This window comes from Somniosus microcephalus, chromosome 9 (genome assembly GCF_052327205.1).
Source record: "Somniosus microcephalus isolate GS21.2 chromosome 9, FLI_Smic_1.0, whole genome shotgun sequence".
NCBI classification, from domain to species: domain Eukaryota; kingdom Metazoa; phylum Chordata; class Chondrichthyes; order Squaliformes; family Somniosidae; genus Somniosus; species Somniosus microcephalus.
In genome coordinates, this window is record NC_140995.1 from 198,271,674 (window position 1) to 198,296,559 (window position 24,886).

The 24,886-nt window shown below is 41.7% G+C and overlaps 1 protein-coding gene across 3 annotated transcripts in view; it reads right to left on the reverse strand.

The window, feature by feature from the left end:
- Positions 1–2,832: 2,832 nt before the first annotated feature.
- Positions 2,833–24,886, reverse strand: part of popdc1 (popeye domain cAMP effector 1) — a 37,569-nt gene continuing 15,515 nt past the window's right edge. Inside the window, exons 5-8 of one of the 3 annotated variants that reach the window (XM_085997727.1) lie at positions 23,029–23,137; positions 21,070–21,237; positions 17,117–17,258; positions 2,833–11,652 (exon numbers count right to left, since the gene is read on the reverse strand). In XM_085997727.1, the coding sequence (XP_085853853.1) occupies positions 11,537–11,652; positions 17,117–17,258; positions 21,070–21,237; positions 23,029–23,137 (535 nt within the window). In that variant the 3' untranslated portion in view covers positions 2,833–11,536. Of the gene's footprint in view, positions 11,653–15,289; positions 16,151–17,116; positions 17,259–18,381; positions 18,457–21,069; positions 21,238–23,028; positions 23,138–24,886 lie in introns of those variants that run through there. The other 2 variants (XM_085997728.1, XM_085997729.1) reach the window with 2 other exon arrangements.

Consider the following 24,886-nt stretch of genomic DNA (forward strand, 5'->3'; position numbering starts at 1 on the left):
CACTGTCTAATTCTCCTTGGACAGGATTAGCAATCACATTGAAAGAGTCATCGATAGGGACGTTCATTGGCTATGCTCTCATGCAGATCAGTAGGTGTATTGAAACAACGTCCACTCGCAAAGGCAGACGTGGACTGAGTATGGATGATATTGCTGCCTCTCTAGATGACAACACGTTTGCCAAAAAGCATACAGACCCAAACTGTCCCCACAGCTGCCGAAATGGGGCCATCTTAGGCTCCTGCACACAGAGGATCATCTCAACAGCCTTGGACAGACACTCGGCAGCCAGCCACTTCCCATGCTCCAGCACTGGAGCAGCATGCAGAGGCACTAGATAAGGTGGTAGAGCAAGTTCGGACATGCAACAAGGTGTCCTTGGGGCCCCAATGCATTCGAGCATCATACACAAAGAAGGAATGAACTTGCATTTATATAGCGCCTTTCATACCTCACCCTGTTCCAAAGCACTTCACAGCCAGTGACGTACTTTCGAAGTGTAGTCACTGTTGTAATGTAGGGAAACACGGCAGTCAATTTGTGCACAGCAAGGTCCCACAGACAGCAGAGAGAAATTACCATATAATCTGATTTTTTTTTAGTGATGTTGTTTGAGGGTAAACAGACAACTACCCTGCTGTTAAGAACAATACCATAGCATCTTTTCCATCCAATTGACAAGGCAGATTGGGCCTCGAGTTAACGTCTCATCCATGCCAGTGGAAACCGTTTCCACTGGCAGGATAGCTCCAATGCTCCAACCTGGAGTGGCTAGCACTAATTAAAGGGGAGGTGCATTGTGGCTATGAGAAGTGGTGGGAGTCATATTAAAATTGAATGATACTTTGCGGAATGGCTGAACATGCGAGAGAACGTGCACCAGGGGTTTCTGACAATGCACTGCAGGTCTTGGTGCAAGATGTGGAGAGAAGGAGAGACATCCTGTATCCAACAGGGGGCAGGAGGACCTCCAGGCATATGCTCAGGAGGCAGTGGGAGGAAATAGCAGCAGAGGTCAATGCCAAGAGTATAACTCCAAAAACATTGATACTGTGCAGGAAGAAGTTTAATGATCTGACTCGAGTTGTCAAGGTGAGTGAGTTCAATCTTCAAATGGCATGCCCTACCAACTGCACCAGTAGTCTCATTAACTGCTCAATTCACTACACCCCCATGATCCACCTACCAACAATTTCTATCAATCAGTACTCAACCCTTCTGATGTGGTTTACCTCACACTTAGTACTGTTGCAAGCCTCGTATCCACAACTCTCACACACACTGGCAGCTATTCAACCATGACAGCCACATCACCCAATATATTGAAGGACAATCACTGACATACTTCCCTCTTTTTTGCAAGAGAAGGCGACGCATAACAGGAGACAGCAGCAAAAAACTGAAGGACAAGTGCACCAGCACGTTTTAACCCCCATGAAGGAGACAGTTCTGGCTATCGTGGGAAGGGGCATCGCTCTGCTCGTGGCCACTGGAGGGACCAAAGATGAGGGTCTCTACAATCCTAATCCTCCTTCGCTCCTCCCACTTCTCCCTCATCCCACAATCTCTTCTGACTCACTGCAGATGGTGTAAGCAGGCATTTCTTAGTTTCTCCTCGCCACTCATCACAACCCAAACTTTGTCCTTTTTTTCATTTCAGATGCCCAAGAACTGGAACCTTCCCAGTCAGAGGAGGAAGAAGACAGTGATAATGAAAAGACACCATCATTCGATCTTCATTCTCCCAGTCATGTTCAATTCCCAGAGGAAGCCCTACCAGATCACCCATGTCTGGAAGCAACTTTTCAGTACAAGATTTTAAATGACACAAAAAAAGTGCAAAACCAGTCAAACCACTCCCCTGTAGAGTACTGAAACTTTAGCCAAGTATAGGAAACCTATAAAAATCACGTTCAATTGCACCAGCAACCAGAAGAAATAATCCAGCAGCTAACCTGTAAATGCTTCATGATCCCTTTAACTAGCCCTGGTGGGGTGGGGTCCTTCATGCTGTTTAATGTTGTGTTCAGCTATGTGAGGTTAAGAAAAGGCATTGGCTGGATTGTGGAGTTCCAAACCAGCAGTGGTAGCTTCAAATCAGCATTGCACACTGATTCACATCATGATCTGCCTGCTCTGCTTGGCCATCGCGCAAGCCCCTTTACCAAGATGGCACCCAGCACACTTCCCATCGGAAATGTGCGCATGCGCATCTTGGAGGCCATTCTGAAACCTTAGGTGGTCGCATACACAGCCCAATTTAACCCTCTTAAGAGTTTTAATAGGGTATCCTGTGCAGTGAATGTGTTCAGATGTGGGTTTACGCTGCGATTCTCCAAAGAACGACGATCTTAACTGTACCATTTTGGCAATGAGGAAAGAAGAAAAACGCTCGCACCGAGAAGCTAGTTACACAATGATATTATTGGAGGCCGAAGAACAGATCCTCACCTGCTGTGGCACGTAAAAGAAAAGAAAAATAGTAAATTATGCAAAGTCCCAATTGAACAGGAGGAATAAGAGACGTTAGAGAAGGCAGTTCTCTCTTTCCCCCAAAAATGCTTTTCAAATTGTACCGTTCATGGTTGAATCATTTTATGCCATATTCTTTCTTTCTTATATTGAAATGGTATCACGTAAAAGCCAAGTGAAGAGTTAAGGTTAAGCCATCATTTATTTTGATAAATACAACTGTGGTTAAAACAGGATTGGCGAATGGCAGACACTGGCACTTCTCGGTGCTTTATTTTCAAAAGGCACAACTAGTTACCTCAGATGTAAACTCCACCTTTTGGATTATATTGTAAAAAAAATCTTAAGATTTGAAAGAGAAACGATGTAATACAGTGTGTTTATTGTGAAAAAAAGTGAACAGTACAAAGTTGTAAAATTCCAAATCAATTAATTCATCAGTTCTTTTCCTCCTGATTTTATACATAAGAGAAAAAAAACATATGCAAACATTAACCAACAGACATTTAATGTATTAAAATAAACAGGTTAATAACTCAAGTTAAAATGGCAGTCAAAGGAATTGTGTATCTTTGTGCGTATCCGCACGCTAATAGTCACACAGCTTAACTACAGGGCTAATGGCACCGCTACAAGGTGGCATTAAAGGCGTCGCTGAACTACCAATGTGATGCAAGTGCAACCCCAGTGGACTCCTCACATTAAATTCAGTTAATAAAACATAAATCTGTAACTTACAGCTTTATTAAAGATGGACTATGTTAATCTGAATTCACACACAAATATGTTTCTTCTAGGATACAAATATGTTTTTGTAGGATACATTCATCTACTCAGTTGATCTAGCATTTTTTGTTCCCTGGTTAGCTTTTCCACCTCTTTCTCAGGTTTCTGCCCAGACTATTCCCCAGTCCAGGCCACTCTTCAGCTGGCTACTGAGAGACACACAAGACCAACCAATCTAGGGCAACTGTCTCTCATTGTAGAAAATGTCTGGATTCACTCAGCAGCTCTTCCCTTCCGACACCCCTCTCCCAAGTGCTATTGAGATTGTGAATCCCCTCCAAGGGAAAATTAGGTTGGGAAATTTACCCTCTTAAAGCACGGTACACAGCACTCTGTCCTACCATGTCATCCTGAATGCCCACTTCAAATTCATTTACATTTGTTGTAGGTACATGGACGCTTTTTTAAAAGAAAAAGTAAAGAATTCTGTTATATTTTCCACACATATGAAAGTGATTTCCCCCCCTGCACTTATTAAACCCTATAGGTTTGTCAATCCAGTTAGAGGACCAACAAATCCACGTATTGTTAACACTTCCAATAAATATTGTGTTTTATTTCCTCCTCAAGACACAATACGAGTGAGGACAGTGGAATCTGTCACTCACAAGGCACCGAGATGTGGGTAATATCTGTTCTTAGGCTTTGTCTGAACAGTATTTTAACTTTTACTATGAAATATGGGAACAAAGTAAGACAAAGCTAGTAGTAAGAGTACAGGCATCCCCCTTCATAACCTTCAGGATTATGTTGCAATCTATCTGAACACTATGCCCCTTTAAGTGATCTTTGCCTAAATTACTTGTACACCAATTTGAATTACATCCAAAGTTGAGGAAACATCAATATGTCAATATCTACATCAATACAGTCGCCCTCCAATTACAAACGAAAACATTCAAAAAACCTACGATAAAGTATCACATAAGGGCCGCAAAGTTTAAGGACCTCGATTTTAGAGATAGTCAAAGCGAGACAACTGAAGGAGACATATCAGTGAGTAGTAGTAAGTGGATGTTTCTCAAATGAGCAAGGTGTAGCTAACGGTGAGCCCAGGGGTTGGCATTGGAACCTCTCGTTACTCTCCATATATATACAATTTGAACATGGTTATACAGAATTTGAAGACGTCAAATTAGGGTGCGTGAACACTGGATACTGCAGGATATAGGCAGCTTAGAGGAGGGGAGCGTATGGAAGAAATGCAGCTGAATGATGCTAAATATTTTTTTCTTATTCATTCTCGTGATGTGTCTCTGGCAAGGCCGCATTTATTGCCCATTCCTAGTTACCTTGAGGTGGTGATGGTAGTAGGCCTTCTTCTTCACTGCTACAGCTTGCGTCATGTAGCGGTTTGTTTCTCACGAGTGGCTTGTTAGACCACTTTAGAGGGCAGTTAAGAGTCAACCACATTGGTGTGGGTCTGGAGTCACAAATAGGCCAAACCATGTAATGAAGACAGGTTTCCTTCCCTAAAAGGATATTAGTGAACCATTTGGATTTTTACAGCAATCAGAGATTCATGGTCATCTTTTATTTCCAGATTTTTTAAAACTGAATTCAAATTCTCAAACTGCCATGGCGGCATTTCAGCTTGTATTCACAGATCACAGAAATCACAGAAACCCCACAGTGCAGATAGAGGCCATTTCGGCCCATCGAGCCTGCACTGACACATGTCCCACGCGATCCCCGTAACCCCTACACCAACACATATCCCACCCTATCCCCGTAACCCCACGTATTTAATCCCCCTAACACTAAGGGTCAATTTATCATAGCCAATCAACCTAACCCGCACATCTTTGGACTGTGGGAGGAAACCGGAGCACCCGGAGTAAACCCACGCAAACACGGGGAGAATGTGCAAACTCCACACAGACAGTCGCCCGAGGCCGGATTCGAACCCGGGTCCCTGGTGCTGTGAGGCAACAGTGCTAACCACTATGCCACCGTGCTGCCCTCTCTGGATTATGAGTCCACTAATAGAACCATTACATTGCCATACCCTTGTTAAAGTTATGAAGTTGTAGATTTTGAGGAAAAGAACAGGGAATGATCTGGGGCTGCGCACACAGTTTTTAAAAAAGTGATTCAAGGTGTAAAAAGCCAAAAAAAGGCGCCAAACAGAATTCTGGGTAAGGGCACCAAATACAAGGTGGTGACGCTGAATTGGTACAAAACATTGGTTAGGCCACAGTTGAGAGTACACAGTGCAGTTTCTGGTACCCTATTATAGAAAAGAAGATGTTGAAACCAAGAGGAAGAAGGTCCAAGAGATATAAGATGATGCCTGGTACAAGGAGATATAGAGTTATGAGACTTGAAAAGTAGGATTGTATTCACTTCAGCAGAGAAGGTTAAGGAGGGAGTGACTAGATGTGTACTGACTTTTGAAATGGTTTGAGAGGGTTAAACAGTGACCACTGGAAGATTATTTCTAAAAGTCGTTAACCGGAAGTTATATATTTACATTTAGTACTGGAAGCATAGAATGGTTACAGCACAGGAGGCCATTCAGCCCATCGAGCCCGTGTCGGCGCTCTGCAAGAGCACTTCAGTTAGTCCCACTCCCCCACCCTTTCCCTGTAGCCCTGCAAATTTTTTTCCTTCAGGTACTTATCCAGTTCTCTTTTGAAAGCCGTGATTGAGTCTGCCCCACCACCCTTTCAGGCAGTGCATTCCAGATCCTAACTGCTCGCTGGTTTTGCCAATCACCTTAAATCTGTGTCCGCTGCTTCTCGACCCTTCTGCCAATGGGAACAGTTTCGCTCTATCTACTCTGTCTTGGCCCCTCAGGATTTTGAACACCTCTATCAAATCTCCTCAACCTTCGCTACTCCAAGGAGAACCCCAGCTTCTCCTGTCTATCCACCTAACTGAAGTCCCTCATCCCTGGAACCATTCTTGTAAATCTTTTCTTCACACTCTCGAAGGCCTTCACATCCTTCCTAAAGTGCAGTGCCCAGAATTGGACACAATACTCCAGTTGAGGCCGAACTAGTGTTTTATACAGGTTCATCATAACTTCCTTGCTTTTGTACTCTATGCCTCTACTTATATACCCAGGCATAATGGAGGTTAGAAGAATGTGTCACCCAAAGGCTTATTATGGAATATATTACCCTAAGTGCCTAATTGAAAACATCATTTGAGAGAGAATTAAATGAACACAAAGAATAAAAATATTAAATAGGTAAAAATACAGAAATGGGAATAGAGTAATTGCTCTGCCGTGGATCCATCATTGGCCCAGACAGTGGGTTGATTGGCCCGCCTTCTGTGCTGAAAGTTCTATGATGTTATGAAAAGATCATAGTCCAGGGAGGGGAAAAAGGGATAATTACAGGATACTGTGCCTTTACAACTGATTTCATTATCCGCACTCCACATAAGTCTCATACTGGATTTTCTCCTCAGTTCTTTAATGGCATCATCAGCAGAAAAGGTGGAGTTCACAAAATGACAGCGGGGTCGGAGGACGGAATATTTTCCTGTAAATTGAATTGAATTTGTGTTTAACTATGGTCCCAAATTGTCACCTCCTGTTCCTGTTGTCAGTTATTTTGTCCTATCAATACACAGTCAACTAAAGACAAAATGTCAAAAGACAGCAAACCTCTACTGAATTTTATAAGATACAGAACCTCTGACTTCACTTGTTTTTGGGTGAACTAAGAGGTGAGAGATGGTGGAATCAAGTTAGAGCAGAAAGCTTTCCTGGACAAAATGGATTCCCCAACAAGTGGAGTTCTTTTATTGCCTGTCTAAATTCTTGTAAATTCAATAAAATAAAATAAAAAATAACTTGAAGGTATCCAAAAGCTCTGAAGGTTTTGTGGCAGATTCAGAAATTGCTAGTGAAGAAAGAGGTGGTGAAGAGTTGTTTGACATCACGAAAGAGAAGGATTTTTGAGAAATTGGTAGAAATACAGGCCATATCTGTAGTAAGAGGTTATGTCATTTCAGGTGTGTACCCTTCATCACATATTATGAAAGATCTACACCTGAAACATCATAACCTGTATAGATACTAACCGATCTGCTAGAAAGTCCTAGCTTTTTCCAGAATTTGTACCTTTTCCTTTTTATTCCTGTTAACTGGTTTTAGACCACTATTGGTGCTGAACATGGATGGGAAAACTTATTTTTTTGGGGAGCGCTGATAAAAGTTACCATTGAATATTGGCCACATCAATACTCTTGTGCAGAAAGCAGGGTGGCTGGAACATAATCAAGTAATCCGAGAGACCACTGCCGAGTAAAGAAAGGAAGGATATAGCTGTGTGGTTGGATGTAGCTGATGTTTACAGCTCAATCCTACACAATGTGACTGAGATTGCAGTGAGGCGCTTCAGAGTACTAGAACACGTTGAGCAGGTAATCTGAGATGAGCCTGTCTCTGGAAAAAACAAAGCACATGGCAGAATGATAAAAGCTTAAAGTAAGGTTGTCAGGTAGAGGTACTGTCTCACCGTTGTTATTTGTAGCAGCAAAGAGTGATGAGATGGTGAACACAGATAGATGCAGGTGTTGCGACAGAACCAATGGAACTGACAATGTTGAGAATATTCATAGAGAGTTATCGAAGAAAATGTTAGAAAGGTTGAAGAGTTCATGAAGTGGACAATGATGGCGTTCAAGCTGAGGAAAAGCAGATATTCGTTATTGACGAAAGGGGTCATGAAGCATGCCCAGTTCATGGTGGGAGGGAATGCATCCCTACAGTATCTAGAGCCTGTGAAAGGTCTGGGAAGAAAGTATGAAATACGAGTGACAAAGATAAAAGAAAGCAGTTGAAAGCACAATGGGGGAGATGATTTGAGGTGCATAGACAAGAGAGGCTTACTACAAAATTACCAAGTGTGGTGCTACCAGTTTTGCTCCATTGTTGCGGTCACTAAACTGTGAAGTGGGATTGTCACAGGTTGAGAAGAGAGTCAAAGTCAGATCAGCAGTTGAGCCGCTGGATGCGAGTATCCAGAACACTGGGTGCATATATGCAACATATATGGGGAGAGCGTGGCAGATATCCTTCGCATCACTGGTAGAGAACTTAAGTGTAACAAGGTGCGCCTGACAACATGATGAGCTACCAGACCGTTATATCGTACTTACAAGTCTGGGTGCATTAGAAAGTATAAAGTTGAGATGGGGCAGAGTTAAAGATCTAGAAAGTAAAATTCAGCGAGGAAGTGAGAAAGACAGAGGATTAGTTATAGACTAAAATAGATCGTGGGTGGTGCAAGTCGAAGGCACTTACTCTCGGGCCTGGATGCCCCCCTTATGTTGCAGTGGCTTGTGCACAGTGCTCCAAGTCTGACCAGTGCACTGTAGAGGAGCTTCAGCCTGACCTCTGGGAATTTAAATGTAACTAGCATCCTATTTGCTTTGTTTATTTTCATCTCACAGCTTTGACACGGTGACAAATCAACTACCCAACGTCTCTTTCATCTTCCCCTTTGGCAAATTCTATCCCACCAATCGACTACACATACCTGCTATTTATATTTTCCAATATATGCAATATCTTGTATTTGTCCACATTGAATTTCATGCGTCACTCATCAGCCCTGGTGCAAATCCTGTCAAGCTGTTTGTAAGATCTTAGCTGCCCTCTCTAACTCTACACTAGTTTGGTGTCATCTGCAAATTTAACTACCTTATATTGAGACTGTAATGCGTACGAAAAATAAGAGTGGTCCCAGCAAATATCCCTGCAATACTCCACAAAATACTTATCCCATTGTGTTGTAGCTCCCTTTACATCTATGCTCTGCATCCCCCCCATTAGTCAGTTACCGAACCACATCCATGACTCAGCCTCGATATCCATCGGGTCTTCGACGTGGTACTTTATTGAAAACTTTTTGGAAAGGAAAATACGGTATGGCTTTTGCCTGTTAACTTTGAATGGACCCTCCTCAAAAAGGTCAAGAGGTTGGTTAGGCAAGATTTACCTCTTCTAAAGCCATGTTGCCTGTTTTTATTAGGTTATTTTCATATAGGTACTCTTCCATTTTACATAGGATATGCAGCACAGAAACAGGCCATTCAGCCCAACCAGTCTATGCTGACATTTATGCGCCACTCGAGCCTCCTCCTGTCTTTCCTCATCTAACTATCAGCATAACCCTCTATTTCTTTCTCCCTCATATACCTATCTAGCCTCCCCTTAAATGCGTCTATACTATTCGCTTCAACCACTCCTTGCGGTAGCGAGTTCCACATTCTCACCACTTTCTGGGTAAAGAAGTTTCTTCTGAATTCCCCATTTGATTTCTTGGTTTCTAATTATTTATTCCATTAGTTTTAGGATTACTGAGATCAGGTTAATGGATCTGTAGTTGCCAGGTAAGACTTTGTTACCCTTCTTGAACATGCAAGCTAGATTTGCCCATTTCCAATCTATTGAAACCTTCCCAGTGTTCAATGATTCCTTTAAAATGACTATCCGCGCTTCACAAATTTTCTCCCCTGTCTTTTCATCCAAGAATCCTGGGGAATAGCATTTGGAGATAAGTAGCGAAGCAGAGAGATTTAGGGAGTGAATTTCAGAGCTTAGGTCTGAGGCAGCTGAAGACACAGCCGCCAATAGTAGAGCGAAGGAAATCGGGGATGCTCAAGAGGCCAGAATTGGAGGACACATCAAAATAGTCAACTATCTCCTGTTGGTTTTCATACTTGATTCCATAATCGGTCCTTCAGGGTTCAAACTCCCTCCCTGACTACCCCCTTCTTGTTATAGTAGTGAAAGAATTTTCTTAAATCATTTTACATCTGCAGCTATATCCCTTCCCAGTTTTCTTGTGGCATCCTGTCTCTTTTCTGAACTGCTCTTGTATAATATTGTATTCAGCCCAATGCTCACCCTTACCATCTCTCTTTCAAGCTCTGTAAATCATTTTGCACATCTATTATTTTTAATTTCCCTGTTGTTCCATTTTTTAATTTGTGGTTTTGACACTCTTGGGTATATACTTGCATTGTGTACACTGTGTTTTTGAAGGATGTCAATTCATCATTAACAGATTCATTCGGGAGTAGTGCCCCCAATTTGTTACTATGCTTGGCCCTCATACTCCTGAAGAACCAGGATACCCCCATGCCCCACCCCATCCAAAATAATGTATCTGGTTTTTTTAAATTTTTTTAATTATAAACAGACCACCAGCAAAAATAAGGAGAACTCATCACTTTATGACTAGAAGGATGAGTGAGAAAAGGAAGATAGTGCTGATGGGACACTAGCTTGCCATCATCATGATGAGCTCGTCATGACTGCTTCCTGATACAGTGCATCAAGGAGCCAATGATAGACTGCTCTTTTCTAGACCAGGTTGTCTTTAGTGACCCACACTATTCAAAAAGCATAAGTAGCTGAATTCTAACAAATAACTTTCAACTTGACTTGGGTAAGAGCACGGGCAAGTAACCAAATCTTAGTTAAAGAACCCAGGGAGATATTTTAACAGAGAACCAGCAGCTCTCCCACTGACCCTCATCCATCAATTCCAATCATTAACACTAATGCAACATAAGTGGGACTGAACTAATCTGCTCTTACCTTTAATAAGATTACATATTTGAACAAAAGTGTGAATGGTGGAAAAAAAAATCTCAGATGGTGCTTCAATTAAATAGTTGATGTGTTAATGTGCATCTACAGGAAACTTTTGATTAACCGGCCACTAAATAACCGGAAATGTCGGTTAACCGGCAAAATTCAGGAGTCGGTTCAGGTAACTTTTTCTACTTTCAGTTACTTTTTTTTTACTCATTCTGGCTGTGCAAGCGTCTAACTGAAGCTGTTGCTAAGCTACAGAGACGCCTGCAAGCTGTGCTGATTGTTTTGAAGCTGTTGCTAAGCAACAGGGTTTGTTGCTAGATACGGAGCTCAGAAGCTCCGTATGTTTTAACTGTAGCGTTCGGTTATCCGGAATTGTTGATGAACCGGCAACATGTCGGTCCCGTCCGTGCCGGATACCAGAAAGTTTCCTGTAGTTGCCCATAAAGGCTCAAGCTGTATTATGTTTGAGTGCATTGTTTCACAATTCATTGTCAATAAGAAAGTTAGGAAAGGAACAGAAAAGTGACGGGGTGATAAAGTAAATGAACACACGCCAAATCCTGGACCTTTGTATATTTTACAGTTGTCACAGCTGGCGGTGTATTGGTGGTTCAGTGGTTAAACGCAACAGGACTCATTTGTAAGATGTTTGTACTCTACCAGCAGACAAGAGCTCTTCTCTGCTAGGAACATTCCATTTTGTTTTGCTCAGGACCAGCTGGGAGCCATATGGGCAACTGGTGAAGGCGGCTCAAAGACATCATCCTCAATAGTCTCCTCAATGGGCCTCATTTTTCCTGAAGTCTTAGTGTATGGGGACCTCTCTGTTGTATTTAAAAGAAAACAGAAACAAAAGTAAAAAATCTCTGCAATCAAATGTTCTCATCCAAGTTAATTGGCAATAATGCATACAGATTTTTTTTTTTACAAACTTGATTAGCTTCCTCTTGGGCTGGAGGCTCTAACAAAATGGAAACGAATGGCTCATAATTTGGTGTCAAAATAACGGCGAGGCTAATGACGCTCACCGTTATTTATGTGCAAATGCTACAGCAACTTCAGGCGAGGGCAGATGCGCAGTTAAATGCAGAAATCAAAAGTTGCTGTCTGTACTAAATTAGATAGCTCTTTCAAAGAGCTGGCACGGGCACGGCGGGCCAAATGGCCTCCTTCTGTGTTGTAAGATTCTACAACATGTGCTGCTTCGCCATTAGCTTCGCAGAAATGGCTTCTGGCTGTCTGGCTCACCATTGAAATGCACTGAACGGTGTGAAGTTGCTGTATTTGCATGGTAGATACAAACTAAACTCGCCACAGAAAGTGAAATCTTGTCCATTTCAGTCCAAGTACCCTTTTAACCACATGATAAGTGTTAATTACTGCCAAACAACCTCTCTGGCACTGAAAATTAACTATTACAAGTGTAGTTAAAAGGGTACTTGGGACTGAAATTCAGGTTTTGAGTGTTCTTGGAGATTTAAAAAAATGTCTAATTCAAAATTAAAAAAAAACTTTTCCTTTCGGTCTGTTTTTTTCTTCCTCTCTTAATCCAACCTTTCTTCCCCTCTCTTTATCTTTCTTTCTGTACCTGATTTGACATTGAATTCACCCACTCTAACTTACCCTTCCTTGGTTCAGACTTTACGCTGTTTATTTCACAATCCTTCAATTGGATTGGTTAAGGAGATACCCTGTTGCTTGCTCTGTTCACTCAGGTCCCAGATGCCCTGTTTCCCTCACTGTGATATTATCAGCTCGCACTTTCAGCAACTTGCCATGCAAAAATTTAAAAACTTTAATGTGCAAGGGCAAGTCTGACTAATGGCAGACGCCATTAGATACCCTGTCATAGCAAATTATGGCCCAATGTATTCCTACTTGAATTCATCCCTATTAATATTTCAAAAGTTGACCAATAATGAGAAAACGTTAATTTACACGGTTGTTTCGATCTGCATTCATTCTGAGAAAGGGCTTACTTGCTATTTAGATTCTCAATTGCATATTTTCGTTGTTTTGGGAAAAGAAAAGCCACTCAATTACTCTGCTTTCAGCATAATACTTGATGACAATCATTACATCAAACAGCGTAAGAGTTAATTTATTGAGCAAATCCCGAGAAATCATTCTCAATATTAAAACTCCTTTAGGCAATTAAATCTGACAAAATGTTGTATTAAAAAAAGAATTTTCTGCAAATTAAAATGGAACATAACAGAACTAAATCGTATTACAAATGTAATTGTGAAAAGTGATGATAAATTTTATCTATTCCCTCCTTAGAAACCACTACTTGCCCAGCTCCATAGGCCTACTTGAAAGCTTAAGACATCTTTGTAGATAAAGATTTTCTATTCATCCATCCATCGATGTCAATCATTGAAAATCTACTTATGATCAGTTGCATAAATGAAGCTGGACTTATCTGATTGAGAACTCAAGAGTAAAATTACTGCTCAAAGTTACTAGATATCATGCACAGTCTACCTGAAATCTTGGGGAACAAAGAAAAAGTCTTGCATTAGTACGCCTTGTTTTATTCAAATATACGTGGTTAATACCAGCCAATATTAAAGTATTACATTAAGTTTTAACACTGGTGCAACAGCATTTGTGCAGATTGAAGGGGATACACTAACTGTAGTTACATGCACAACCCTCAACTGCTAGAGATGAGCAAACTTTTTTTTTGAAAATGATCCAAACTGAAGAGATAACATGGGAACAAAATCTACATTTTTAAATCAATCTTAGTTAAGTTGAAAGGGCAACTAGCAAAGAAGATTTGGTGATCCCAAATTCAATGTGAGTCATTACCACCTTAAGAAACATATCTCATTGTACACAGAAGGTTCCATTTTGCCAGCTGTTTCCCATTCTGCCATAAGCAATACTACCATGGCAGTTGTATACATGCACGCACTAAACAGTCAGACAGTGTTTACGCCTTATTGGGGGCTTCCTGTGTTTGTTGTTGGAAGGAACAGAAGGATGCATGTGTCTTTTTAGTGCTTAAAAAATAAACACCGTTTCAGATCATCCCAATTTCAAATATCAAATGCAAATTTTCAAAACAATTCGGATGCTCATCGCTAATCACACAACAAACATCTCTGACCAATAATTACAACAGGCTGGCAACTCTTAAAGGTCACACAAGGTTTTTCCAAGCTCATGCTAAAAAGCGTTTTTGTTAATCTACATATATTTGTCACTGTTACCATAGCAGTGTGGGATTTTCTACCTTTACCCCATCTCGCCTGACCTGTATGGCTCAGTGCCACATGGTGCGGAACATTTATCCACTGTGCCATTAGAGTTACAGGGGTGGCTATTCTGTCGATTTTGCTGCAGTACAGAATTTTGTAATTTAGACACTAGTGCAAAAACATTATTTCAGAGAATAGCAACAAGAGGACTAGTTACACATTCTCCCAACACACAGATATAAATAATGCCAAATTCTCCCACTTATTCAAAAGGTAAAAGTACAGCACAGTCTAGTCAAGAATGGAAAGAAAAAAGAAACTGATCACAGCGTAGGCAGATTTGAGTGACAAGCAACCACTGAAATCTGGCTAGAACTCCATTGTTGAAACAGTAGACTGCCTTAACACTTGAGACAGATTATTATTAGGCATTGTCCTCTGTTGAGGGGGAAAATACAGAAAAGCAACCAATGACTCAAATAAGTTTACAATTCATTGTGAGTTACGAATTAGGCAGAAAACTTTAAACCTCTCACCATTATCTTTAAGATCAGATTTGTTAAAATTTTAACTCATGCTCATAGGACATAAAAAACCTGCAAGGGGACATCGACAGGCTAAGTAAGTGGGCAGAGATTTGGCAGATGGAATACAATACTGGAAAGTGTGAGGTTATGCACTTTGGCAGGAAAAATCGTAGAGCAAGTTATTATCTTAATGGCAAGAAACTGGAAAGTACTGAAGTACAAAGGGATCTGGGGGTCCTGGTGCACGAAACTCAAAAGGTTAGTATGCAGGTGCAGCAAGTGATTAAGAAGGCCAATGGAATGTTGGCTTTCATTGCTAGGGGGATAGAATATAAAAATAGGGAGGTATTGCTTCAGTTGTACAAGGTATTGGTGAGACCGCACCTGGAATACTGCATACAGTTTTGGTGTCCATACTTAAGAAAGGACATACTTGCTCTCGAGTCAGTACAAAGAAGGTTCACTCGGTTAATCCCGGGGATGAGGGGATGGACATATGAGGAGAGGTTGAGTAGATTGGGACTCTACTCATTGGAGTTCAGAAGAATGAGAGGCGATCTTATTGAAACATATAAGATTGTGAAGGGGTTGGATCGGGTGGATGCGGGGAGGATGTTCCCGATGATGGGTGAAACTAGAACTAGGGGGCATAGTCTTAGAATAAGGGGCTGCTCTTTCAAAACTGAGATGAGGAGGAACTACTTCACTCAGAGGGTGGTAGGTCCATGGAATATGCTGCCCCAAAAAGCTGTAGAAGCTACATCATTACATAAATTTAAAACAGAAATAGACAGTTTCCTAGAAGTAAAGGGAATTAAGGGTTACGGGGAGCGGGCAGGAATTTGGACATGAGTCTAGGTTCGGATCGGTCATGGCCCTGTGGGTAGCGGAGCGGGCCCAGGGGCCGTGTAGCCTGATCCTGCTCCTATTTCATGTGTCTAATTCTGTTAGATTCAGGAGATGGTTCTATGATAGTGGATTGGTGGTTAGGATCAGATCAGCCATGATCTTATTGAATGGCGGAGCAGGCTCGAGGGGCCGATTGGCCTACTCCTGCTCCTATTTCTTATGTTCTTATGTCCTTCCAATGTTATTAAAGGCTCAAAATTGTGGTCTCCAGTAATGAGACTGTAAGTTATATTATCCAGTGCATACATAACAATATTATCCTGTTCTTCTTCAAGTAGTGCCATGGGATCTTTTATGTCCACCTCAAAAGACACCACTTCTGACAATGCAGTGCTCCCATCAGTACTGCACTAAAATACCAGTCTAGATTATGTGCCCAAGTCCTGGAGCAGTGCTTCAACCCACAACCTTTTGGTACAATGTCTTCCAAGGGCATTCTAGTTAACATGAGTCATCACAACATCTTTGATAAATGAAGTTTCCCTCTAAGACCTAGTGATTTAATCACGGTTTCTCTGTAATTAGCACAATTTAAATTGTGGGTTTATAATAACGCAGTAACTTTTTTTTCCTCCAGTACCTGGGACTATGTAGTTAGTCGCAATTGGACCGAGCATGACCAAAGTGCAGCAGTTGACTCCACTCAGACAAATTAGAGCAGTCTTGCAGGTTAGTTCCTTTTTACAAAATGAGAACAACATAAAGTGTTAACTTCAGGCACAAAAAATCCACAGACAACACACAAGGGAGTACACGGCTACCATAACAACCTTGAATTCGTACAGATGGGCACGGAATTAGGTCAGAAGGCAGAACCAACTGAGGGTTAGTCTGTTGGGCCATGTCAAAAAGGATGAATCTGCTTTGAAAGTTTTAAAATCAGATTTCACTTTTTTGGGTCAAAAACAGTGAAAGTTTATTTGGAGTTGTATGACTACATCAGGCAGGAAATATAGAAAAATATTCTTTAGCTTTGCTCGATTTACCTTAAGTGACAGGGAGAAACTTTACAGAACCTTTCCTCAGAAGATTTCATGGGTGGTTTAGAGTCTGTGATACAGATTATTCTATATGATCTGTGGAAGGAATGGGTTTGATGGACTGAAAAGCATTTTCACACTCTATGCTTTCTTATATTCTTAAAAATGCAAGTGGCCAAAATGTTTGTTGGTTAGGCATCATGGTCAGTTTGAAATGCATGTGGCTATAGCTTGCAATAAATCATAACTGGATATAGGATATAATTATTTGGGAAGCACAGAGTTTCAGGTTGATGACTGGTGTCAGAGGAAGAATAGAGTATGAGCCGGACTGTGTGGAACATGTGTCATTAGTGGCTCATATTAGGTGTCAGCTTCAAGGACGGTAGCGTACGTTAGGTTCCTTTTATAGATCATGTTAAGGTATCACTTTAAGGATTTTAGGACATGTTAGCAGCAGAGGTGGTGGAGGAAGGGTTCTGAAAGCCCTGTTTGATGATTATGAGTTGGTTTGGTCCGAATGAAGCAAACCTCCTGGTTAAGCATGATTCATACTTTGGGCAACAGTTAGTTTGACTGTGTGTGATCGTATCCTGAAAATCATCACAATTTCTTATTACGTGCAAGAAAGGTGAAGGAAAGTGCCATTTATTTGGTGCTCACGGATTGACGAAGCAGTAGAACCTCCATGTAGAAAATGAGATAGTCCATCTTCTGCATCGCTTGTACTGGCCATACTGTTTCTCACTTTCATCATTGAAAGCTGGGAACATAGACTTGGCTGTCGCGCAAACTTTTTGGCGGTCTGTAATGGAAAGGATACTGGATTTTCAGATAAAAGATAAACAGAACACCATTATTTCTCACTACGATTTACTTGCTATTGAATGCCTGGACCGTAATTTATTTATGGCACCTTACTCACCACTCACTTTTTCTGGGACAGTCTTGTTATTATAGAAATTGGCTTACGCCTCCAAAATAGAAGAGAGGTACATTTCCAGCTGCCACATAAGGACCACTCAAGACAATATTTTCAACTTTGAACTGGAAGGGTTAGGCACCCTGCTCTATATATTTTTAGACCCCCCCCCCCCCCCCCCCCGGCAATATTGGGAAATTCAAGCTCAATACTAGGTCCCTGGGGCAAGATTAGGTTGTTCCTTTATGTTCTCATAATTGCCAGAACCATTCTTGGAAACTAGAAGTCGCACACAGGTCCAACTGCAGATGTATGGTACAGGAGGGCGACTCAGGTGGCCTTTCAGTCAAGGATAAATATCTGAGATAACTCCCTACTAAAGGTTCTGGGCTACAAGGCAACAGTTCACCAAAAGACTCCTCTTCAACGGAGACTGTTTGGGCTGCTCAGATCCTCCCCATGTCGCAGACCTGTAATAGTTGGGTCCCTGCTGACTCAGTACTCCTCCTTTTCAAAAAATTCAAAATACAAAAAGCCCCAATTATCGATTCCAGTTCAAATGAAGATGTTAGATTCCACCCTTAAGTGGTGTGCTTCCCACACTATTTAAGAGCATGATTTACTTTTTCCATTGTTGAACACTGTATACAAGTTTTTTATGTTATGCGTGTAGGCCTGTTAGTTTCTCTTAATGTTTGATTGGGACTTACTGGTAATAGATAGATTGTCTACAAAGTCCTCCCTATGTTTAGCTCTCTGTTTTGTTGGGAAAAAATTACTTGTAGCATACATCAAGTCTGCACTGGATACTGGCACCAAGTCTGCCTCACTTGGATCCACCTCCCTCTAAATTATTATTGGATAACATAATAGGGAAACAATCACAAGGTGCTGGAATATCGGACAGCTATTCTCAGGGATACAAAATTCAAGTGAGGCATATTAATAGCAGTAGCAACATGTACTGTGATCTACATATGGTGTGCTTTACAATAAGGGAACTAACCTTCCAGGGGGCTCGGTAGACTCGTCTGTTACTAGAAAGTCCAATTTAAATCTCAAAGTGTGGATTGAAGCATTCCTTTAAAATAACATGTGGGGAGAAGAGGGTGGGGGGGAAGATGAGGGGTCCAAAACACATAATATCCAATGAATAAAACATGTTAAACCAGTAACTGTGTGTTAAACAACAACAGTGCAGAAGGTGCACGATTTATCTGAAATATCCACCCAGAATTTCCTCGGAGTTGCTCCCACTCCCTCGCCCTAACTTCGCCCAAAGTGCGGCTGTAACACAAACAGGGTTTCCGCTGCACTTCCAGCAGTTACGTGGTCTGAGGAAATTCCAGGCCACAATTTCTGAAATAAACTCACCATTGATACATAACAGGATACACAAAAATAAAATGCCGGCCAGTTTTTAAAAAAAATCATGTCGCAGTATTAGAATATGCAACAGAATTTGTTATTCTCATCCTCTACATTTTCATGGTCTTTAAACACTCGCTTCATTCAGTAATCTACCGGCTGGGACCTAGTGCCCGCTGGCTCTCTGCCTCCCCTCCACCAGTGGGTTACAGTTCCACCTATGTCATCAGCTCTCCAGTGGCCATTCTCCATGTGCGAGCCTGGATAGTGACCATCAGCAGGCTATTCCACCACAAGGAGCTGCAGAGCTGACAGTAATTTAACTGAATCCAGACACGGTGTCCTTGCTGGGTCTTACCAACTAGTTGCAGAATTGAAGGATGCAGCAAGGAAATTAATTTGATCATTGAAGACTTGCTTGTTAAGATTGCAGGAGATGACACAAACGATAAATGATAAATCATCTGGGCAGCAGTGGATAATGAAGTTCTGCCTGCAATGCTCTGATATTTCCCATTACATTCGGCTAATTCCATGTCAACAAAAACAAAGCCTCGTCAGTATAACTTAATCTCCATTCATGACTGAGATACAGACACGACCATCAAAACATATAGCGGCGTCTTCCTTCCTTTACAAATCGTATCTCTGCATGAGCACTGTAAAATAATTCAACTACATCCTCCCCCTCAATCGTGACAGGATTCTGTAATTATGTCACAATATCTTGCGTGTCAATTACGCACTACTTGTAACTGAAATAGCACAGATGTATACAAGGCTAAAAATTTCCTCTTGATGTTCACCTAACATCCTTAAACCTTTTTCTTGTTAAGGCTTATGAGTTACCTGAATCCTTCAAATAAATTACAGCCTCATTACCCGCTCTCCAAAATTCATAGTGGTCACTGGAAATAGTTTGCCTAAACGTTCTGCACAAGTGAAATGCACGGGTGACATTATGTCACCAAATACCCAACACTGTGCGTCAAGTTTGCATGTGCAAAGCAACTGAAGACCAGGATAAGCAACTACAAATAGGACGACTCAACAGCAACTGTGCACAGCAGCTAATTAAACATAATAATACTTGTGCAAAACAAATTAATCAGAAACATTTCAATTTCAATCATTTTCTTTGAAGGAGTAATTGCCTACTAAAATGTTCAGTCGGTCTCACTAATGAATGACCTTTGAAAGATGTGTTCTCTCAGTTTACTGTCCCTCAGAATTGCACTCAGACTGTTGTGATTTTTTTAAGTCTGTCCTCTCAGGTTGCAATGTATACATGGGTTAAACAAACACTGAAGCTTTAAATACAAATACTTTCCTGACCAAGCACATCTGCACAGAAACTCAATCACCCGCGCTGAATTCTGAGTCGTGAAGTCTTGTTTGCATTTAATGTTGCTGAGTTTGAAAGCATCCATTTTGTGAATTATCTTTCTAATGCATTTCATGTGCATGCACGTGAAATTTGTTGCTGGAAGATAACAAGTGAAAACATACTGCATGTACACTTCAACAAGAGGGCTGTTAATAAGCTTGGGTTAGGTTAATAGAGCTCCTCAATTGGTTAATGAACAGCTCGCTCTAGTGTAGCACCAACCCATACAGTCCATAGGGTCCCAAAACATTTGGTCCCTGGCTTATGCAGAGTTCTCAGCCAGGGAAGCAGTTGGAGTGTTACAAGAACTTGAGTCAGGGAGGGGGGAAAAAAGATAAATTAGCCAGGATTCCTATTCCCAACTGCTGTCTATTGACCCATGCTGGAATGTGTGGACATTGGGTGAGAACAGCTCGCTCTAGTGTGGTAGGATAGGCTGCTACCACTTAATATTTTGGCTCACACATGAAGAATAGCTGAGATACCAGACAGGATCTGGCACCCATAGGTCCATCCGCAAGCAAGATTTGCTACTTCAAAAGAGATAGAGGTAAAAGAAAGTTGGAAACCAAAAGCATAGAAACCTGGCTTAGTGAAAAGGTAAAATATCATCACACAGTAAAGCCCACCACATTTTTCTTTTTATCACATCACAGCCTGTTCATTATATGTTCTATATATTATATACATAGTTTATTTTATGTACTTCAATTTAATAATGACTCATTATGTGCAACACTATGGGAGATCAATTAATAAGTGCAATTGTATCAGAAGATATTTTTAAATGACAGTTCTTAAAAAAGGAACTTTTTATTCTCAAGGTATATTTTACATGCAAAATATTTTAGAACTGGGCAACTTTAATGCCTCATCAAATTTCAGCCTCTCTTAGGAAATGTATATATTAACCTTCAAGCATACAAGTCTAATACCTACTTTGTCAGTTAGTGTTGGGTCATTCAAAGAATACAGCTTGTTTGTGATATCTTTGCCTATTAGATACTTAAACACTTCATGAAGAAATGATTCAGTCTCCAGGAAGAAGGTCAGCCTCTCTCTAGACCAGCACAAAAGCTTGCAGTTATCGTCAGCCACAATAGTTACCTGAAGAGAAAGGGCATCAGTGTAAGGAATCATAACTGTCCATGGCACTGCAAGGAGTAATAACTACCTGGATCTCAAATGAAAATGCTAATGGCATAATAAGGACACATGGGTTCAGTCCCAGTGGATGGCAATAATTGAATCTACCAACCATGAGGTACTGTGGGTCACTCCTCCACTAATGATCGTTCAAAGCATAGGTCTTCGACTGGGGGGGGGGGGGGGGGGGTCGGAGAGGAAATCCCAGGGGGCACATGAGGTGATCAGATTTCTGTTCTTTTAAAACTATGAGGATACCGTGTGACCTGACCAGCATCTCGCAAATTCTACATTTTACTCTACCGTGGAGTGGCCGAGCATGGTTTTCAACTCGTTTTCCTCCACACACTGTTATTAACCTCGCCTATTCTGCTGTGGGAGGCGTCAGGTGGAGGCCAAATTCACCCCCCTAGGAACAAGGGCAAAAACTAAACCGTATATCACCGCAGGCTACTCTCCCTCTCCAACTAGCATCCGATTTCATAGCAGTGGAGCCCTGGGATCAGTTTGTTTGGTCCCCTCTTCGGCAAGAACAGCATGCAACATACAAAGAAATATCTGTTGAAGACAATCTGACAGATGTCTGAAAGCTATTCTTTAAGGATGAGAGCAATATTTCTGCCTTAACACTTAAAAATTAGGAATTGATGTAATTTAACTTCAAAATATCGAGACTAAACTATATAGATTCAAGTTACATAACAGAAAAAAATCTATTTTGTAACCACAAAAGAACTGGATTAAGCTTGTTCATATGATTATATTACTTAAAAAGGGATGGGGAAAACCGCAAAAGTGACCTTCCAAAATGGATGCATATTTCACCACATGAAATGAAAGCACAGTTTAGTCAAGAACAAAGCAGGATCATATAAAACTGCACACATTTTAAGTTTGAAAACAAAGTTGTTAATCCTGGGAGTCCCTAACATTCAACATTTTTAATCCAGTAAAATGATACTGAACATGCACAAATAGAACTAGGACACATCTCTTTTATTTCCAGTGTCCTCTAAATATACTACAAATTATAAAATGAGTCAGACACGGACTGCATTACAGCTTCACTGGTCCCCAGAGAGGTAGAAAATAATCAATTTATAACTCAACAGACATGCTGGTTTGATGATCCATTCATTCTGGGTGGGCCAGTGGAAGCATGATCCATCTCACCTGGGATTTCAGGACTGGGTGGGAGCCATGTGGCTCCACACAGGGAAGGGAGAAAAGGCTGCTTCTGGACAGCCACTGGTCAGCAGCGGAGTTAGACCGACAGAGGGCTGGGATCGTATGTCTGCTCTTTTGAGTAAGGGTTGGGTGTAGGAGCAAAAGAGAGAAAAGAGTTGAGGGGGGTGGGGGGGGGGGGGGGGAGAGAGAAGAGATATTTTAAAATATAAATTTTTAAAATAACATTTATTAGGGAAATCACAGATGTAGGTGACAGCTAGTATTAGTATTAACATGTTTTTTTCTTGTAATGGATAGCTTTATTCTAGAAAACAAAGACTAAAGGGAAGAGAGGAAAAAGAAAATAAGTGGTTAAAAAGCATGCATAACTCCCTAGTATAGTACGCACATAACCAAAGCATGCTGGCACTGTGCTTTAGAGGTCTTTAGCCACTTTACTGTCAAGCTCCAGTTCTCCACTCCTCAGCACTGCCTCACCCTCATTTACACTCATGTTTTTACACACGATAGTTTCACATGCACTGTCTATGTACACTCCCAAACTGGTAAAACTCATAGCTCTACCTGAAATTTTTCTCCTTTGTTTATCTGAGTTGATCGGAATTCAGGAGAGTCGATGAAAGCAGTGGGGTAAATGTTGTGCAGGAAGTGCCCACGGTAAGAGACTTTCATCCTGTCGAGTCAAAAAGTTACTGTAGGTACATTACACAAGAGCAATCGATACCGGGGCGTGTAATCACATCATATTTCAGACAAAATCATCTCAGTCCTGAAATGAGATTTCTGTCTGTCAGTAACTCTGAGGAAGCTCTTATTTATAACGTATCGGGAGAATTATTTTTGTCCAAATGGCCCTCGGACCTATTCGTTGGACTGCACAAACTGTTAGAAAAAAATCCCAGGGCTCTGCCACGCCATTCCGAACTGGCCATTAGAAGATGAGTACAACCTGGTGCTGACACTTATCCTGGATTCCCCTCCCCTATGGAGAGCCCCACAGTGACTTGGCTGAGATCAGGGACTCATTGTAGTGGGGAATCACAGGTGTGAACCTATATGCCAATATTCACTGAGGCCATGCATTAGTGATCAAAGACGTAAGAACAGGAGTTGGCCATTCAGCACCTTGAGCCTGTTCCGCCATTCAATTAGATCATGGCTGATCTGTACCTCAACTCCATTAACAACAACAACTTGTATTTATATAGCACCTTTAATGTAGTAAAACATCCCAAGGCGCTTCACAGGAGTGTAAGAAGACGAAAAATTGACACCGAGCCACATAAGAAATTAGGGCAGATGACCAAAAGCTTGGTCAAAGAGGTAGGTTTTAAGGAGCGTCTTAAAGGAGGAAAGCGAGGTAGCGAGGCGGAGAGGTTTAGGGAGGGAGTTCCAGAGCTTAGGGCCTAGGCAACAGAAGGCATGGACCCAGATGGCTGAGCGATTATAATCAGGGATGCTCAAGAGGGCAGAATTGGAGGAGCGCAGATATCTCGGGGGGTTGTGGGTCTGAAGGAGATTATAGAGATAGGGAGGGGCGAGGCCATGGAGGGATTTGAAAACAAGGGTGAGAATTTTGAAATCAAGGCATTGCTTAACCGGGAGCCAATGTAGGTCAGCGAGCACAAGGGTGATGATGAACGGGGACTTAGGATATGGGCAGCCGAGTTTTGGATGACCTCAAGTTTACGTAGGGTAGAATGTGGGAGGCCAGCCAGGAGTGCGTTGGAATAGTGAAGTCTAGAGGTAACAAAGGCATGGATGAGGGTTTCAGCAGCAGATGAGCTGAGGCAGGGGCGAAGATGGGTAATATTACAGAGGTGGAAATAGGCGGTCTTAATTATGCCACAGGTGTGTGGTCGGAAGCTCATTTCAGGGTCAAATATGACATCAAGGTTGCGAACAGTCTGGTTCAGCCTCAGACAGATGCTAGGGAGAGGGATGGAGTAGGTGGCTAGGGAACAGAGTTTGTGGTAGGGCCCAAAGACAATGGCTTCGGTCTTCCCAATATTTAATTGGAGAAAATTTCTGCTGATGTCGGACAAGCAGTGTGTCAATTTAGAGACAGTGGAGGGGTCGAGAGAAGTGGTGGTGAGGTAGAGCTGGGTGTTGTCAGCATACATGTGGAAACTGACGCTGTGTTTTCGGATGATGTCGCCAAGGGGCAACATGTAGATGAGAAATAGGAGGGGGGGGGGGGAAACCAAGGATCAATCCTTGGGGGACACCAGAGGTAACGATGCGGGAGTGGGAAGTGAAGCCATTGCAGGTGATTTTCTGGATATGATTAGATAAGAATGGAACCAGGCGAGTGCAGTCTCACCCAGCTAGACAACAGTGGAGAGGCGTTGGAGAAGGGTGGAGTAGTCAACCGTGTCAAAGGCTGCAGACAAGTCAAGAAGGATGAGGAGGGATAGTTTAC